The 19520-nt window shown below is 40.8% G+C and overlaps 1 protein-coding gene across 6 annotated transcripts in view; it reads right to left on the bottom strand.

The window, feature by feature from the left end:
* Nucleotides 1-1053: 1053 nt before the first annotated feature.
* Nucleotides 1054-19520, bottom strand: part of C4H4orf19 (chromosome 4 C4orf19 homolog) — a 45183-nt gene continuing 26716 nt past the window's right edge. For 5 of the 6 annotated variants that reach the window (XM_054825477.1, XM_054825478.1, XM_054825476.1 and 2 more), the window contains 2 exons: nt 4358-4405; nt 1054-3274 (listed from right to left, as the gene is read on the bottom strand). In XM_054825477.1, the coding sequence (XP_054681452.1) occupies nt 2329-3274; nt 4358-4389 (978 nt within the window). In that variant the 5' untranslated portion in view covers nt 4390-4405 and the 3' untranslated portion in view covers nt 1054-2328. The remainder of the gene's footprint in view (nt 3275-4357; nt 4406-19520) is intronic. The other variant, XR_008577114.1, reaches the window with a different exon arrangement.

Below are 19520 nucleotides of genomic sequence, written 5' to 3'. Positions count from 1 at the left end.
CGCTGCATTTTTCTTTTTTTACTTGACTCATTTTTCATGGTTCGTGTCCTGGTGCCGCAGAGGCTGGCGGCTGTCTGGGGCTGGGACGTGAGAGAGCGGTGGAGCCTTCCCTGGGGACGCAGGGCTGGACCTCGTAGCTGAGGCCTGACCCGCTGTCCCGCCGGGGAGCGGGGCAGGGTGGGGGGCATTGGGTAACCCCAGCTCTGGGCATGGGGCACCTCCCTGGGGCTGGGCTGTCAGCATGTGGGTAGGCCCTGCTCAGTGGGGCCGATGGCCAGGCTGGGCAGGGCTGTGGGGAGCTGGGTCCAAGTCTGATGGCCCTGGGGGGGGTGTGTGTGACATGGGGTCCTGGGCCCTGGACGGGGCAGGGGGAGCCCCTGGGGGTGGGCAGGGACAATCAGGCCTTGTGATGCCCTCAGGGCCCTCACAATACAAAAGCAGACATATGCTATGTCCTGTCATAACCATAACTAGTAATATGCAATGTGCAAGTAGTTTTCACTGTTGTTCAGTATTACAGTGATCTCTGATACACAAATGTACGTGTAAAACTTGTATGCACTTATGAAAATGGTTAGAATGGCCTTTTAAAGTAGGAAAGTGGTACAGAAATCAACAGTACTACAATATCTTAAAAACATATAAAGCTTTTTTATTTTACAGATACAATGTGGTAACTTTCATCTGTAACTGAATATAGTTCTCTTGAAACCGAGACTTTAGGGTTTTTTTAATTGCTCTTAGAGATATCATTAATGTTTTGAGAAATTGAAATTTTGATTTGGGCTTGCAGTATTTGGAAGAAAAGAGGGAAGCTGCATTTAAACAGAAATAATTTAAGTATCTAGACATTACTTAAAACCCACCTCCTAATATTCTGATTCTTATATGTGTTAATGTTTAGATTAGGATTTGACATATACTGTTGGCAAATACATAGTTGGTGCTTTTTATATATCTAATGAAGGATATATCTTATAGCACTTCTTTTATGCAACTATTACATAATCAGAAAATGCATAAAGCACAAAAGCCACCAGATGATTTTTCATATGATTAAAAAAATTTATTAAGAGTTTATAACAGACTCAGAAACCACAAAATTTCAGTATAAAATGTCAAGCACTTTCTATTTCAACCATTAAGATCCCACTTTTGATGAAATGGCAGCACCAGGTTGGTGTCTCTCTCCTTTGCTTCCCATAAGAAAGGAGGGAGGCAAACTAGACGTGCTAGTCTGAAGATGAGAGAAAGGGTAAACTCTCCAGGAATGCAGCTCTGGTATTTTCAGATCTTATGCTTAATTCAACTTGGAAGCTCAATCCCTTTCCTACTGTAAGTTTAAGGACTGCAGCAGAGCCAGGGATGGGTCCACACTGGCTCTTGCTGTTTGTATATGAACAAAACGCATCTTGCTGGGGAAGTTTGAGATACAACCTGTTTGCAAACTGTATTGTTAAGGCAAGTGATGTATGCCTAGAAAATTTAGCAGAGTTGAGAAGTCTCAGGCTGTAGTTTTACAACAGTTTTAATCTATCCAAACTGGTAGTACTGAGTTTTGATCCCTCTCCAGCACCTCTGATAGTGTGTGTGCAATTCTTACGTGAGCTACTTCAGCTTACTAAACCAACAGAAAGCTACCCACTCTTTTGTATTTGGCTAGGATTCTGCTGTTTTAATGAACTCGAGCAGGTCACTTAGGGTATTAAACAAAGTCCAGGGGAGGTGTAAGGGAAGAGGCGAAGTTATCATCCTAATGCAGGCTGCACATGCACAGATTTAGGCTTAAACTGGAATGGAACTGCAACTGCAGTGAAGTGCAAGCCAAGCTGCCTTCTGTATTTAATACTTCATTAGATCATAGAACTTTGGGTCAGTTTTATTTTTTATGCTAACATGATGAAAATCTGTGGTTTCTAGCTCCATGGCTTCTATAGTTCTGTTTTAAATAATGGCAGTTTTCTGAACCTGGAACATGCAGTGTGCACAGACCCTCTTGAGGGTCAAAACCGAAGGAACCATTTGCATGAGTCCAGATGAGGTGGGTATACAGCAGAATATCCTGTGTGGAAGGAATGATGCTTTGCCCTCCTGGTTGGTCCCATAGAGAAGAGTGTTAGTATTACCAATTAGCCAAGGGAGCACTTCTTTACCTTCGGCAGTAGAAATTAAAAGGCTGTATAAAACAGCTGAAGGGATGTAGGTTTAGTCCCAACTCCTTTTACATATGCTGTTCATAACAGCTGTCCACATGTGCTGTACATGTGTTCATATAGATCCAGAAATAAAATCTGGATCTTACCCAGTGTATTAGAAAGAAACCTTCATCTAGTACTCATAGTCATCTTCCAGGTCTTCCCCTGCAGTTGCAGCTTCCAGTGCAGCCAGAGCTGCTGCTACTTCTGCATCTTCGTCCTCAATTTCTCCATTGATGTCTTTGTGGTTGGGGTGTGTGGGTGCCTCTGCTACAGCCATGGTAGTGATACCACCAGGAATGCCATCACTCAAATTTGCAGAGTCAGTTTTAAAAGGTTCAATACTGCTCTCCTGCATAGGCAAAGATGGGGTTACACAAGGGTCCTGGTCCTGTACTGCTGAAGGCACAGTGTTTTGATCTGAATGTGCACAGTTGACTGAAAAACTATCTTTTTCAACATAGTTCCTGGTTTGATTGCCATTTTGGGGATAATCACCATCTGGCAGTTGTATGGCATTGTTTTGTGTTTCCAGTATTGCACTTCCTTTGAGAAAGATGCTGTCATCTGCAGACCGGGAGTTCCCATCTTGAATACTGTTTGGCTCATTGCAGGCTGCCTTCCTCTGACTGCCTGCCTCTAGGTCAAGTTCTTGGCCAGACCTATTTAATTTGGTGTGTAAGTCTCTGTTGCTGGCTGAAGGAGACTCTGCTGACTGGCTGGAGGGTCCCTGTTCACTGGCTTCTTTCACTGGGTTTGTGTTGGGATTGGGCATGGCGTGCGCTCCAGTGCAGGAATTGCCACCATTGACTGCAACATCGAGCTTTGCAACACACTTCACAAGGCCATCCTCTTGAAAATCATTGCCTTCGTGGTTGCAGAGAGGTTTTTTTGTGCTATTTACCTGGGTTTTATTTTCTGTTCTGTTTAGCTCATCCTTCTGGAATTCATTTTTGTGTTCTTGAATTTCACTGTTCTCTTTGAATTTGGCTTTATTGCTGCCTTGCTCATTGCGTTTGTAGCTGTTTACTTCATGAATGCATCCAGGCGATTGTACTTCTTCTGGATCAAAAATATAGCTGGAGTAAGGAAAATTTATAGAGGAAATGTTAATTATGCTGTTAATCAATATAATTAGAAAAAGAATTAAGCTTAATTTTTAAGATGGAGATCTCGAGGAACTGGTGTCTCTAAGCTTCACCTGGGGTCCTGAGAATGGGCTAACCAAATGGAAATGCTGAACCGTGCTATTGTCTCCTGGGACTGACCATAACTAACCCTTGTAGTGAGATTCACCAGGAGCACAAGGAGGATGTCAGAGAACCTCGTGCTGGTTGTTGCATGTTTCCAGCTTTATTTTTTATTTTCACGGGGGGGGGGGGGGGGGTGTGTGTGCTGATTATACAATGAATAGACATCACATATATTGTTAATTAATGTCCTCATGTAGCTGCTAAAATATCTCCCTTTTTTCCCTGGTGTTCTTCCTTTCAAGTCTTTTTGTCCTTTTTTAATTTTTGTCCACTTCTTTTTCCTTATTTTTTTTCTCTTGTTGCTAACTTTTCCTTGACTTATTTATTCCAGAGCCTCTCTCTCTTCATCTCCCCTCTTTCTCTCCTAGCACCAGTTTTCTTTCCCCCTTACCCGTTCTAGAGATGTGCCCAAGGGAAAGAATAACTGTCAAATGGGCTGAAGTGTTGTCTTTCTAAAACTAGCTAGTCTCCTTCTCCTGGGGCACTTCTAGCTACTACAACTAACTACATTTAAAAGTTATGATGGAGGCAAGGATCTGCAGTTAGTTTTCATTGCTTAGGAGAAAGGGAAGATCTGACAAAGTCTGTGCTCCTCGTTCTACAGACTTGATGGAAGGTCATGCTACCTGAATGAGAAAAAGCTTTGCTAAAGATGAGGTTTTCAATGCTATACATTTTTTCTGTGGGATAGGAATTATAGAAATGGACTTCAATTACAGTAAATCAAAAGGACATTCATAGGAAATCAGTATGCCTGTGCTCTGGCATGACTTTAAAGATACTGTAAACTTTGGGGAAAACTCCAACCTTGTAAATAGGCTTAATTTAAGCAACAGGTGTAGGGGAGCACAGACATGTGTTTTAATGCATTTATTTTATTCAGTCTAAGCAACTCTTGTTCTGTTGTACCTTTGTATCATTTTGCAGCACCTGCACCCCATCTGGATTTTCTTTAATCTGAAAAGAGAGAGAGGGAAGGCAAGGGAGAGGGGAAGTGAGTGAAGCATTATGAAATTAATGTATGGGCAATTGCATTGAAAATGATGCTCGTGTTTAGAAGGATTTTATTAAAAAGAAAGATGCCTACACAAGAATGGATGCAGTACAGTTCAAGGTCTTTCTGGGTTGTTATCTTCCATTGACAGTGACCTTTATTTGGGGAAAAGTCTAGGGAAGAATTTAACAGTTCTTAAACAGTGGTGTTCTCCAAGACTATTTTCCTAAGCATTTTTGATTCGGAGATGCCTAAGTCAGAGAGTATTGGTGGGGTTTTTAAATTTTTTTATTTTATTTTTTATTTTTTTGTATTTGGCAACTGTTGATGGACTTCTCTTCCGTTAATTTGTCTAGTTGTCTTCTGAACTCCAGTAAACTGTTAGCATCTACAGCACCCTTTACTCAGGAGTTTCACAGCCCACCATTGCCTGTGTGAAGAGGTACCTGCTTTTGTTTGACTTGAACGTTGTTGTTTCATGCCTATAAATTGTCCTTGTGATGGTTCTCTGGGCCTTTTGCATTTTAACATCCTTCTTAGGTGAGGTGTGGGAACCACAAATGCAGAGTTCTCAAGGTGTGGGGAACCACAGATTTATTCTTTCCTAATAATCCTGTCCCCACTCAGTTGGCTCTGTGACAGCTACTGAGCACTGAGGTGACATTTTTGTGGAACTGTCTCTTAATTAGACACATTGCTGGGATTGGCACTTTATTATATGCAGTGTGTTGCACCTGCTTTTTACTATGGTAAATTCTTCAGTGTTTAACAAGAGCTAGCAGAGTGTTCACGTTTTGCTACATCTCTCTATATTGCAAGCTTTCTGTGTATGTGTGTCATTGCCTGACCCAGTGAGATGCTAAGAGCTATGTTACATGGTTCATGTGCCAAAGTCTTTTATTATGGGAAGAAATAGTTTGCTAATTTGAACCCTTGAGAACTTTTATGTTCTGAACCTAAAGTGAAGACACAGATCTGAACATCCCAAAATCCTAGGAAAAAAAAAAATCATTATTCATGGGTTGGGACTATCTTATTTCAAGTAAATCAAGTCAGGACAGGCTGCTAATGTGTTTTGTCCATCATTACTCAGACTTTCTCTTGAGATATTCTACAACCTTGCATACTTTTACTATTGCCTAAGGACAGCAGCTCACTTCCCATAAAACAGAAATTGATGCTGCAAGGTCAGGGTATTTTCTAGAGTGATTTATTCACAAAACACCAATGGAAAGTAGTATTGATTTATTCTTACCAAGCATGGCCTGAGCTACACACCAGCGATTATGCCAGCAGAAATTATAATCAAAACTATCTGTTGTAAAGGCTTCTTGTCTCACTTTTTTCCTCTAAAATCTGACTTCCTCTGGTGTTAGTGCTGAACAAAAGGCCTGAGGTCAAGCCCCTCATCCCTGGAGCCTCTGAGGGCCTATAACTATTCAGCAGCTGGTTTTATCTAGGGTGTAGCTGCTCCTACCTATGCTTTTTGTCTTTGTCTGCATGTGAACTGTTTTGGAGCAGAAACTTCTATCGGGAGTAGCCAGCTTGTTGTAGCTTGGTGCCTGTTGGGATGGCTTGTAAGCCAGCTGCTTTGCTTCGTTTGTCTTGGTGCTGCTTCTCTTTCTTCCTTAAATGCATTCTCCCTTTCACACTTCTGCTGATCTTGTGCTGTGTGTTGTTGTCCCCCACCCCTCAACAATGTCATAGCCAGAATTCTGATACAGGGTTTTTCATCTGAAGAGAATGCAGTAATTGGTAAGGTGGTTATGTATACAAACCCTCCTTGTGTGCAGTTGCTCTACAGTACAAAGGCGTTTGGACAGGCTTGACGAGATATGGGGCTTATTTGAGCTGGCTGGCATATCCATCTTTTCCAGCCAAAGAGGAATTCTTAATACAATTTGCTTTGATCATGTTAAAAGCTGAATTAGCTATACCTGTTCTTTAGGTTAAGACTGATTTGAAGCTGATTCAGTTGAGCTAAGCCCTATGTTGACTTTTTTTTTGTTTGACATCTTTTAGTTTTAGCTTAAACTTGCTTCTAAACTGAGAGAACAAAAAGTGCATAGAGTTGACCAGCTGTTGATAGACTCAGCCTTCAAGTCTCAGTGGTTGGCAGGTTACCATGTGTTAGATAAGTCTGCGTGTGATCTCTGTTCATGGGAAAGGCAATGTAACTTGGTTTATGTTAAGCCTCTTTCTATACAGACTCTTACCATCTCTCATGCTTGCCATGGGCTAAGAGTATGCAAATATTATTTCAGCTCTGTTAAGTTATGATAACTTCAGTTGCTGTCAGTTGCCATGTGAGCCCACTGAAATGCCCATGCAGCCTTGGCTTGGCTTTAAAGTTGATAGATTTGGCGAAACCAGTCCTGGTTTGTATGCAGACCAGTTCTGAGAACAGATACTCCTTCTAGCTGGGTGTGGCCACTTCAGGTCAGGCTGCTTCTGCTTAAACTTTTATTTGACAAATTTCCTACTCAGTGCTTTTATTTATAAGTTTTTGTGATTTAAAAATCACAAAATTTTGTTCATAGATTTTAAACATTGGGAAGTGCTAATTGCTGTCCTTTATTCTGTTGTAAAGATGCTTGTGATCGTGAATAGAAGGCGATTATAAATGGAAATTATTGTTGTTGTTTTCAAGGAAGCACTTTTCTGGTTGGTTTTTTTAATTACAGTTACTGTTTGAATTATCTCTGCAGCTACTGCATTAAGCTTTTCCACTGATTAGTTACAACTTGATCTGTCCTCTGGCATGAATAAACTGTTACATATGGAAAATATGTTGTATTATCTTATAAATTATTTCACATCCCTGAAAAAGGAATATGGTTTTACAATGTCACTGTCTAAACGCTGTTGTTATGGTTCCTTTCCTCCTTTTCATTCATATTTATGATAATCTTTCAAGTCAGGTTAGCAAATAAGTCTGGGGAACAAATTGCTTTTATAGCATGAAAAGGCATGCTTTAATCCTACTTATCTTGTTTTAGCTACATTGCTCTAAAGACTTGTGTATTGTGTGATGTTCATAGTTCCATCAATGGATAAGTAGTTTTAATAGGCTCCTGTGTGGAGCAGTTTGAATCAAGCATGTTCTACAGACTTGCAACAAAAAAGGGTTAGAGAGCTCAAGCAATGGATAATGGTATGTTATTTGATACTGAGTTTAGAAACATTGCATCCTTTTATGTTAAATTTTTTTTGTCCTTTTAAGACGTTTATTCTGTTAGGTATTCTGTGCTGCTAAATTGATAATTTGAGATGAATATGATGTGATGTGGAATGCTCCATTGCAGAAAACTTTCAGGGCTAGTGCCCCCCAAAAAAGCAGGCTGCCGGTCTAAAGCAGCATAAAATGCTTGGCCTTAACACTTATATCCTCAGAATTCAGATCAAATTACCATTAATCCTAGATATCATTCTTTCTCAATCATGAAATTCCTGAAGGCCTATAAATTTCTGTCACTGGTTATTATGCAGTCATTTAATCCTGAACACTAACACATCATCTGGCATTAAAGCTCTACTAAAATGTACAGATTTTTTTAATTTTTTTTTTATACATGCACTGGAAAACTTGGAGCATTTACAGGAAGGAGATAGAGCTGTTCAGGTGAGAGAAATGAGAGGTGTAGAGTTAATTTTTTTTCTACTCTGTTTAATTTTGAACTTTCACTTTCCAGCTTTGAGTAGCCGCTGAATAGTGTGGCCAGCAGGACTAGGGAAGTGATGGTCCACCTGTACTCACCACTGGTGAGGCCGCACCTTGAGTGCTGTGTTCAGTTTTGGGTCCCTCACTACAACAAAGACATTGAGGCGCTGGAGCGCGTCCAGAGAAGGGCAACGAAGCTGGTGAAGGGTCTGGAGCGCAAGTCTTAATGAGGAGTGGCTGAGGGAACTGGGGTTGTTCAGCCTGGAGAAGAGGAGGCTGAGGGGAGACCTTCTTGCTCTCTACAACTACCGGAAAGGAGGTTGTAGCCAGGTGGGTGTTGGTCTCTTCTCCCAACTAACAAGTGATAAGACAAGAGGAGATGGCCTCAAGTTGTGCCAGGGGAGGTTTAGATTGGATATTAGGAGAAACTTCTTCACTGAAAGGGTTGTCAAGCATTGGAACAGGCTGCCCAGGGAAAGTGGTTGAGTCACCATTTCTGGAGGTATTCAGAAGACACGTAGATGCGGTGCTTAGTGACATGGTTTAGTGGTGGACTTGGCAGCGCTAGGTTAATGGTTGGACTTGATCTTAAAGGCCTTTTCCAACCTAAATGATTCTATGATTCTATTCTATGAATCTTCTAAAGTGTATCTCTGAGGTTGAGCTTGTAGAAGTTTCTACAAAATAATCAGATTCTTGCAGCATGAGAGAGTAGGATAGCCTTGTGGTTTGCATATTCAGTGTCAGTGCTTGCTTCAGTTAAAGTTACGATACTTTGCAGTGAGACAGATGGAAGAGGCCCAACTCTGTGTTTCCCCCAGCCACCCCAGCAGCCATTTAGTGGGCCATGCAAAAGATAGTCTAGATAGAATGTCCTTGCAATGTGTTAAATGAGTGCGCACAGAGAGACCAGGAAGACCTGATGTCATGCAAGAGTGACTTTCTTCCTTTAAAAGAAAATGATACAGAAGAGCAACTATTTTAAAACCAGTTGGAAAAAAAATCCTACTCTGATTATAAAGGAGGTAGTAATTAGACAATTTGAGGAGAGCAGAACACCAATCTCATCAGTAAAGCAAATGCTGAAAAATGCTGAATATTTTTGTGGTGGCACCTGCTAAGAGAATGAAAAGGGACTTTTTTTAAAGTGTGAGACCTTGCTGAGGATAACAAGAATAGCGTGTGACTCCAAAAACATAACCTTGCATTACAAGCCAGAATGTGCTTTAAGCGAAGTCTGCTTTGCTTATCAGATTTAAGAAACACAACGTATCTGATTTTAAATTATGTAATAACATAGCTTGTATTGTCTATTTAAACTGTAGATGTGTTATGAATAAACAAAAGGCAAATGAAAGATAATGCCATGAAAAGGGAAGGGCAAACATTTTTGAGAAATAGAAATGATTTGACGACCTTTCTCTATGTTCTTGGATGGTTACATAGAAACAGAAAAAGGCCAATCTTATTTTTGTTCATGGTACGTTTTTTCTTCTGTCTTGATTTTTTTTTTTTGAACCCCTCCAGGAGCAGAGGCAGAAAGGTGGGGGGAGAGCATATTAAAATAGCTTTTCCAGTAGGTCTCAATCTGATAAACTCTGGCTTGGTGACTTTTGACCTGGACCATTCTTTTTATAAGCCAGTTGGGTTTTTTGTTTGGGTTTTTCCTTCCCCACACCCTGGTGCTTTATGAGTTTTTGCTGTTTCTTTGGCTTTTCTCTCTCCTCCATCCCTTCCCACTCTAGATTACAAAGTAAAAGAGTTTTTTCCTCTGTGTGTATTATCTGGGCTGCTGAGCCTGAATGATGCAACTCCCAGGGGCCTGGGGCACCCCTTTCTGCTCACTTTTTCCAGTAGAGGCACCTTTCAGACTAGAACCTGCCAGTGTCTTCACCATCTTCCCTGCTGTGCTTTGCATTCCTCATAAAGACTGTGGGACAGATGGTAGAGCTAAAAAGAACTGTATTTAGAAACTTAGTAAACTAGTAAACATACTGTAGAAAAAACCACCAGCCTGTGGTAGAGGGAGAGAAGATAATGGGCAAAAGTTTGTAAAGGAAGAAAGAGCAGGGACATAACTTAATTAGCCACACACTGTGCAGGCTGATCACTACTTTTGGGTGAATATAATCTGTAAGAACTGTCTCACTTTGCTTGAAGTACAGAGAACTCTTCAAATCCTGTGGCTTTTTTCTGCTGACCTTACGGAAATTCTGAGGCCAGAATCTCTCTCCAAAGAGAGAGAGGAAAAAAAAAAAAAAGAAACCACCAGTTCTGGGCCCAGAATTCTTTCCTGCTAATGCTCTGTGGAGACTAATGCCACTGATGAAACCTTTGGAGGTGACAGATGAATGTCTTCTGAAAACAAATTACTTTTCCACAAAATTCCAGACCAGCTCTACTCTTGTACCTGAAAGTTACAGCCTGGTTTGGCTGGAACAGCAATATTTAGCATGTAGGGGACAGCCAAAAAAATCTGTGAAAAATAAAACTATGTAGAATGCCTGATCTTTTTCAACAAGTGTCTAGAACCTTTGGCAACTCTCAGCATAGTTGTTATGGAGGCGACAATTTGGTAACTAGTCTGTGCTTAACTCTGCATTAAGACCAATACTTAAAGCTGAACTGAAATCTGTCTACATTCCATTTTTCTGACTGATTCTTACTCTGGAAATTTTATAAGTGCTTCAGGGAACAACTGAATTGTCATATATAATCTAAAATAAATGAACTAACCTGAAGAAATACCATGAGATGCTCCCTTATAGGAAGTGGGTCCTACCCTCATGGGTTCTTTTTGTCTGTTTTTCTGTAGCTGAATTGACTTCACTCTCTTTGTCTACACTTTCAGTGGAGTACTGAAGTGTCATTTGCACACTTCGGCCATTGTGCAGTCCAGCCCTCGTGAGAATACCTGGCTGTGCCATCCCGCTGATGGAGCATGACCTGCGGATCGACTTCGAGTCACCCTGCAGTCCCTGCTGTCTGCATTGCTCTGCAGGAAAAGGGAACCGTGTAAATGTTTTTCTTGGTGTAGCTTGGTTTACCCTCCTCTTTTGAGGGAGGCAGGCAGGCTTTATATTTGGGAATAAGGAGTGTTGGAGTGTCTGCCAGAGAGAGCCTTATGCTATCCTCCCAGCACAAGGTTATTGCCAAGGTTATTGTTGCCTGTCCTTACCCTTGCTACTCCTCCCCCTCAAATGTGCTCTTTTCATTTACTTTACAAACAAAGCTGGGGAGCTGCACAGGATTACAAGCCACTCTTATCCTCCACTGGGGCCTTATTTGCCCACTGAATGGTTTGCATGCATCTCTAGTACAGCTAACTGTGAAGATAAGCTGATGTGGAGGGACCCATCAAAGACTCGTATAAAACTTCTTCAGCTGCAGCGTAATTACAGTGGTGACTTATGGCAGTCAGCTTTAGCTGTTTGACTCCCATTGCCCCTCTCTGCCTGTTCCTTTTCAAGTAGGATCCCCTGTTTTTCATAGATAAATGTCATCATTACATGACTGCAAATAATCCTTAGGCTATCTTCAGCTGTTGAGAAGAGTCTTTCGAAGATGGTTCTTCCCCTTTTTCTCCCTGGCCAGGCTGAACTGAGCCCTTAGATTGTATGTTGTTCGAGGCAATGGCCTGATTCACTATATGCTTCTGTGACTGAAGCGTCAAACTGGATGGTATTACACACTGGCACTGTCTACAGACAATGGCTATTTCAGTGAGGGAAGAATTTGATACTTATCACATGCTATTCAAGGCATGAAGTTTAGGGTTGATTTTGTGTGTAGGGACTTGGGGGTGTAACTTATGCTTCTTCCCAATGAAGCCATGAAACTGATTTATGCTTATTGTAGTTTTTTCAAGGGAGAAAAGTGGCTTTAACCTGGGCAGGTATTCAAAACCTGGAGATTCTCATGTCTCAGAAGCATGTGTTGCTTGTTATCTGGGAATTTATAGGACTTGCTCAGGTATGTCATCATAAACTTTGATGCTTTGTATTCTGCCAGAGTAGTTCTTTTGTTACTGAGGAAGTAGCTCTGATATCACAATGTGTTTTTGCTTCAGCAAGGTAACACATGACAGGATAACAGAATCCTTAAAGGATTAAAGGAATAAAGGTATGCGAGCAGTCATAGCAGGGGGAAAAGCAAACCAGTGACACAAACAGAATTGTTTCTAATTAGCTGAATCCCACACTTTTCAGGAGATTGCAGAGCAAATTGATTTCATATCAAACACCCAAATAACAAACACTATGCTTGCCCAATGAACCATCAATACAGCATCAGCTAATCACCAAACTATGGCCTACTCACCAAATAAGCAGTGCGAGTAACATTATGATTTTAACCTCTATCTGTGTGGCATCATCTGAAAATTTATGCATGTATTAAGTGTTTATCCAGGAAATTTGCAATAATAATAATTGACAAAATTTTGCACTTACTGTGCTCTTTGTCCTGGGATCACAACATTAGCAGTCAATGCTAATTACTATGTACATGAAATAGTACAAACTGTGTATTGTATCTTTGGATTATTCATAACAGCATCCAAGGGAGAGTGCAGTCTCCTAGCTGAGAGGTGTGTCTGCTGTGCAGGAGTCAATTGTGTCCTCTAATTGTGGTTGCATGCTGTGGCATTTCTCAATGCTGGGGAAGAGCATCCTGCCAGCATGATGTCTGGCTACAATCTGATGAGAAGTGACTCTGGCAGGGATGCTCAGAGTAATGCAAATATCTGCTTACATTCATGTTCTCACTCAAAGAGCTGAGAAAAGGTCAGATTTAGCCCAATTCTGCTGCTATTAGACAAATACTTGCTAATTGTCTTATGTATGTCTAGTTGTAATACCAAGAAACTATACCAGTATAGTTGGCAATGGCAATACCTGCCAGTTGTTACATGCCAGTGTAAATACCTTACCTGGAATGGGGAGCATCTGAATTGATGCAAATACAACATCAGAAACTGCTCCCCTTCTTTACAGCTGCTCTCTCCTCATGTCCCCAGGCATCTAGCTATGTTTTTATCAGATCCTGATGGTATTTCTGCTTCCTCCCTGCCCCTTCACCTTCTTGCTTTTTCATGTGGCTGTTTTGCACCAAACCAAGATGCAGTGGTGGGCAGGTCTCAAGGCAGGGAAGCTTGAGTGTTGCCAGTTTAGCTTGAGCACACCTGCAAACAAGTGCAGGTGTGCTCACGGAAGGCAAAGGTAATGAAAGGTAGATGCTATCAGTTTTACAAAAGGTGTTTTGTTTTGAGTTGTAACTGTTGGTTATTGCCTAAGCTGATCTTCCAAAAAATGTAATAATATGCATAACTATGTTAAGTCCTGCTAGGTCCTCCTCAAAATGTCCTTCTTTCCAAACCAGTAAGGTCAGCCAGATCTTCCACTTACCCCTAGTGGCTTCCTGACAGGACTAGTCAGTGTGTGAAGTCCCATGTTTTATTCTCATCATAGATTCCTATTTCCACTCTGCCAATGTTTTTTATTTTAGTCATTCTTGTGCTATTTCATTCACTGACTAATCTCCCTGGTAGCTGTAGGCTTTTTTGTAAATGCTTCTGAGAAAGTAAGGCCAGCTCCGAGGGAAGGTGGTGCTTTTTGTGACACCCTTATTAGTGCAGAAGAGTGCCCTGGAGGACATGTGGGCTACAACTCAGAGGTGATCTGAACGTGTCCTTTTTTCCTGTTATGCTCTTTGCAATTGATTTTAAATATTTATAAGATATTTTAGAGGAAATGCATTCTTTCTGACCAGTTCCTCATCACTCACAGTATCAGGTCACAGAACATTTCTCTACCCCCATTATTTACCATTCAAAATGCTTGTTTGGTTTTGTATGATTAAAAGGAAGAGTGGGGCAAAGGGTAAAACTCTCACAGTCATTACCCAGTTTGCACAAAGAAAAAACAAATATAGCTTGCAGCATAAACACACTAATTTCCTCTTGTGCCAAGCTTATTCCCTTCATCTGGTCTTCCCAAACTTACATCACTGTCTCTTGTTCAAGTTACTGAAGTTTATATTTCCTGTCTTTTAAAATTGTTAATACTATAAAATATAATAGCTTGCACTCTAGTGGGACCTAAAACCCTGAATCACGTTTAGGTCCATATTGTGCAGAGGGAAACATAGAAATGCGCTCCTTCCCAAGGGATGTGTGGTCTAAATGTGTGACAAGGCAAAAAATGGGTATGATAAGCAGATGGTCATGTACGTGTGAAAGAAGCAATCAGCAGAGAAGCTATATTTGATTCAGTAATTGTGTTAGGCTAGGCCCAAGTGGGGATCTGTGTTTGGGAACACAGCTGGAGCCTCAAAATAGCTGTAGCCAATTTTTATGTAACAAGGAGGGACTGTATCTGAAATCTCATCTCTCTTGGGAGGTTAAAGTATCTCTTTGCAACCTTGTGTGACTTTGTGCTTTGGAGAATGGATTTTTGGTTTCTAACCCTTGGTCAGAAAAACCTTGGTTATGTCCAATTTCTTTTTAAAACACTTAAATAGAAAGAGCTCTAGAATCAGAGGCTGAGATAGTGCTGCCATGGGGCTACAATTCACAGGATCCTTTGCTTACATTTTGCCTGGAACAGCTCCTGACCCAGCAGCAGGCTTCAGCAGCCTTCTTCACAGCATGCCATCAAGGATGTGACTTTGACAGCTGTGAGACATGGTTTTGAGGCTGAGTGTCAAACTGAACCAGGGCTCCTGATTTATGAAGGAATTCTCTAACCCTTTGAATACTATATAAAATAATCAGTGCCTCCCCTGTGATTTTGATTGGGAGTTGCTGTGGCTGCTGTGTTTTAGGTTGAATGTTGTGCTCTAAGTCTGTGTGAGATACGGCCTTGATACACCTGCCAGGCTTTGGAGCCTCAGCAACACCATATGGTATCAGGCCACAGGAAATCTGGTGTAGTCACACCCTAGGGCAAGGGGCTCATAAGCTCTCAGCAGACCTGGCTGGGTATCCAGCTGAAGTGCCTTGTCCCTCCTGGCTTAGATGCATGTGGATATTTGATTATAAATCCTTGCACTTAACGTGGACTCCCTGTTCTATCATGTATTAGGCTGGACAGCCTTTCCTCATTCCTAATACAAATATTATGCTTATTTTGCAATTCCCAGACTACCTTGGCAAAAGGTGTTTTGCTGAGACCAGTCAAGGTGGTAGGAGCTCTGGTATGTCCATCAAAACAGCTGTAGTCAGCTAGACACCTGAGTGGAAATGCAGTGCCTGTGGACTTCCAGACAGTGTTATGGATTTCAGTTTTGGGCTTGGGCACTTAAAATTCACTAATGCTAAAAGTATTAGAGTGAACACAACAGTGGTTATGGAATAAGAAATCCATTAAAATGCCCTATTTTCCTGACTCTGCTTCAAAGGCTCTATCCTGACTGGATGATATGTGTCAATGAGATATACAATAGATTGGCCTAGGCTTAGTGAAATGGAAGCTTGAATAGGGGCTGAGGACAGGCTGTCCATATGGATAACTTCTTTTTCTGCTAGCTAGGCATTACACCACAGAGAATCTGGGTCCTACTGGCAGAGCAGTGGTATGGGTAGAAACTGAGCATTGGCAGCTGAATTGTGACTTTCCTCCCTGAGGACAGTGGAGACTTTATGTGCGTCATGTATATGATGCAGTGAATCTTTTCAAGAGAAAAACGTGACTCATTTGCCTCGTGTGTCCAGTCTTGCAGGCCAGCTCAAATTCAGGTAGAGGAAGCGGCTTGTCATTTTTATGTCATAATTTTCATGATAAAGAAATGACATGACAGGTTAGGTTGTAAGGTTGTATTTCTACATACACATACCTCTCCTTAGGTGTCGTACACATATATGTATAGATAAATAAAAAGGTCTTAAACAGGGAATAGGTCCATGGTAGTCTGAGCAGTTTTCTCTTCTTGTTGGTAAAATTGTCTCAATATGTGCTCCCCAACTTTGGAAACACAATTACTGAAGTCCTGGTTATGGATTTCAAAGAGTCATTGCTCTTATGCCTCAGGGAATTCTCAAGGAAATAGTAGGAAGACATCATACAGAAAACTTGTTTGACATGGTTGCGTGAGGTTGCTGAAAGAAAAGTGCATGGAGATTGGCGTATGCCATAAATGTCCAAGTTCCATTTCTTAATGTTTATTTTAGAATATGAGGTAGCTTTGAAAGATATTGCAGTAAAAATAAAAAGCTGTAATTTGGAAATTCTGTTCCATGTTCACATCAATTTAATGTAGCTGTTAAAACCTGTTATTTGCTCCTAATAATTTCTGAAATATTTGAATGCTCCAAAATACCCCTCTGTTCCCTGTCTTCTCATATAGTTCCTATTCTGTACATTCACCAGAGGCTGCTTCCTGGTTCTTGCTAGAAATATATGTACTTTGAGGTGTTACCTAATGCCTGTCCTAGGTATTTCCCCTTGTCATATTAGCTAGAGGATCAAACCTAAGTTTGAACTGCTCTATCCTGCTTCAGTGATATTCTGTAATTTCAACTCTGTTCAGTGGCCTGGTCTGAGCATCTTGAAGACCATGAGCCTTTTACACTGGGTGCATCCATATTCCGTGTGCCTTTTTCAGAAACAATCATACATTGAAATCAATGGAGACATCTCGGTTTACTTAAAAAAAAAAAAAAAAAATTAAAAATCTTGATGAGTCCCTCCATTGACTAATTTCTGAGTAGTTGTCTATTTCACTGGAAATGCTGAGGGTTTTATATGATGATTATTGTTCTTTACACTTTCTTTTTTTTCCTAGTGGTTGAACCATTTCTCCTGGCATAAAAACTACGTACAATTAAAAAATCTGGTGATTTTTTTTTCCCCCTCAGTAGATGTCTCAAACTTGTCTTTAAAATATTAAGGAAATGAGAAGAACTAAAGGTCTTGTGATGGCTTTCTTACAGATGCTTCTGGTTCTGTCTGTAGGGCTAGCTGAAGAAGTGAGATTTCAACCTTTGCATGAAAGATGACGTAACAAAGAAGGACTTAATAACTTTACAGGACTCAATAAATTTAGATCTCAGAGTAGAGAGAGAAGATAGAAGCATGCTGCTTCATTCATCAATATATTAAAGGCTTTGGTAAATTTTGAGGATGAGAAAATTCAGCAGTTGCTGAGAGATCAAAGACATCTGTTAAAGATAACAATAGTTGAAAGATGTTGTGGTCCCTGGTGAAAGATCAGATTGGAATTTTAGCTGAATTTGAGGAAGGGCAGATGTTGAGGGCAGAAAGGTACATTTGAAGAAAACAACATGTCAGGGTCTGCAGTTGCATCCAGCCCTTGACAGATTTACTTTTGGCTATGCCCCTTTTTGGCTGCGTGTGAGATGCTGCTGAGCAAACTGATGAATTAGAGTACCTAATGAGGTATAGCTCGGGGATCTCAATACCTATGTGTGACTTAAACATGAAGTAGCACTAAACTCAGGTGCTGAACTGAAAATCAGGGTGTCACTGGTCACTAGGTCACTGGTTTGAACTGGTGTGGCAGTCCCTGAGATCCTGTAGCAATGCAGGATCCACATGGCAAAGTGAATACAAAGCAGATTCTCTCCTGGCCTTAGTTTCCTGCACCCTCACGGGAGGGGACTGGGAGAATGCAAATAAGGACAGAATCTGCCTTTCAGACTATTTATTACTCTGGGACCGAACAAGTCAGAAACTGCAGAGTTCGATTTTCTTTGCAGCACTGACAGGAAAGCCAACAAATCCTTTGACTTCAAATTTATATGTCAGCACAACTGGCTGAGGAGCTGATTGTTTTCTGTCTCCTGGCTCAGAAGTCACTTTTCCTTATACTTCCATTTGCAGAATCAGCTGAAGACTGTGAGCCTGCTAAATATAGAAGTATTTTCTAGATGTGTATTGTTTCTCAACTGAATATATACTTATATGTATGTAATATGAATATATATAAGGCTATTTTTGTAGCCTCTTGGAATGATTTTTATAGTATTGGTTTTATGGATGCTGATATCAGTGAGAAATTCTACTTGGGACATTAAGAAAATGGAAAATATCAGACAGCGAGCATGAAGGCTATAGCCTACTACCACAGGATTTAGTCTGTGAGAAAAGACTGGTTCCCAGTTATGTTATGTGATTATGCCACGTACACTGTCACATAGCTGCCACTAGTTTGCAGCACAGCAGCACACTGTGCGTTGCTATGAAATCAAGCTCTTCATTGATCCTTCATCTGCTGGAAGCTGTTGCCTCTTGCATTTGCCTGAGTCCTGTGCAGCAGCAAAAATCCAGAAACAATTTATTGGCTTTTGGGGGGCTATAGATACCAGAACCTTAAAAAAAATGCTGTTGAAAGACTTTGAATATTTAGGTGATTTGGGAAACACTTTGTGAACAGCGGAAGATGGGAAAGAAGGTGGACACTTCATATGTTTTAGATGTCATAAAGTTCTTGTAATTTAAAATAAGAAAATAATAAAACCTATGAAAACAACAATTACGTGTAAGTGCACTAAATGTGTGAGTTAACTCCATCATTTTGACATTCTAGCTTATGGAAAACTTTTGTTTGTACCACATTGGTTTTGTGGATAGGCTCAGTGCTGCTTTGTTTCTTTTTTGTTTTCCCCCGTTGAGTTTTTGGAAGTGAGCATGAAGAGACGCTGCTGGAGTTTAGCGGGCCTTTATCCTTTAAGTACACCATACATTTTTACTTAAGGGAGCAATATTCTGAAAGTCAGCTTGGATGTCTATGGAGATTGCTTCAAATAGGTATTGGAGTTTTTTTGAGTATATGCCTTTAGGCAGAATTGAGGCCAGGTAGGATATGTGATCTCAGCTGTGGTATTCAATTGTAGCTTTGTGTCCCCAAAAATCATCTTGCCCTGAATATTTCAAATGCTTCTGATTTGTTTACATCATCTGAAATATTGCTAGTGGCAGGTATTGTGGTGATGGTGTACTGCTCAGAACATCAGCTTCTCTTAATACAAAGAAAATTGGATAAAGCCATGAGCAGTTAGTATGAGTCAATGATTCTTTTCTGTAAAAAAAATAAGCAAACGGATCAAGGAGCTTTAAAATTGTCAGGATATTGCATTTGACCATTTGATGGAACAACCTGCAGCTCTTGGTAAGGGAACTGTTAGAAGTCAGCGTGCTCTCCTGCTCCAGCCAAGTCAATCCTTATGTTTTCAAATTTGTCCTCCTTCCCCAAATCTCCCCCTTTCTTTCCCCCCTTGCCTTAGCTGGTTCTTCCTGTACCATTTGCCTGCATTGCCACGTTTTCTCTTGCTGTTTTTCACCTGCGGTAACTGACAGACTGAGCCAACTTTGTATTCCAGCATCTTTTTCTAAACTTCAGAGTGGAAACTGGCAAGCTTTTATTTGTTACATTGGAAATATTAGGGGCTGGAAAGAAAC

The sequence above is a fragment of the Grus americana genome, chromosome 4 (genome assembly GCF_028858705.1).
Source record: "Grus americana isolate bGruAme1 chromosome 4, bGruAme1.mat, whole genome shotgun sequence".
Classification (NCBI taxonomy): Eukaryota; Metazoa; Chordata; class Aves; order Gruiformes; family Gruidae; genus Grus; species Grus americana.
This window is presented reverse-complemented; position numbering and strand designations above follow the sequence as displayed.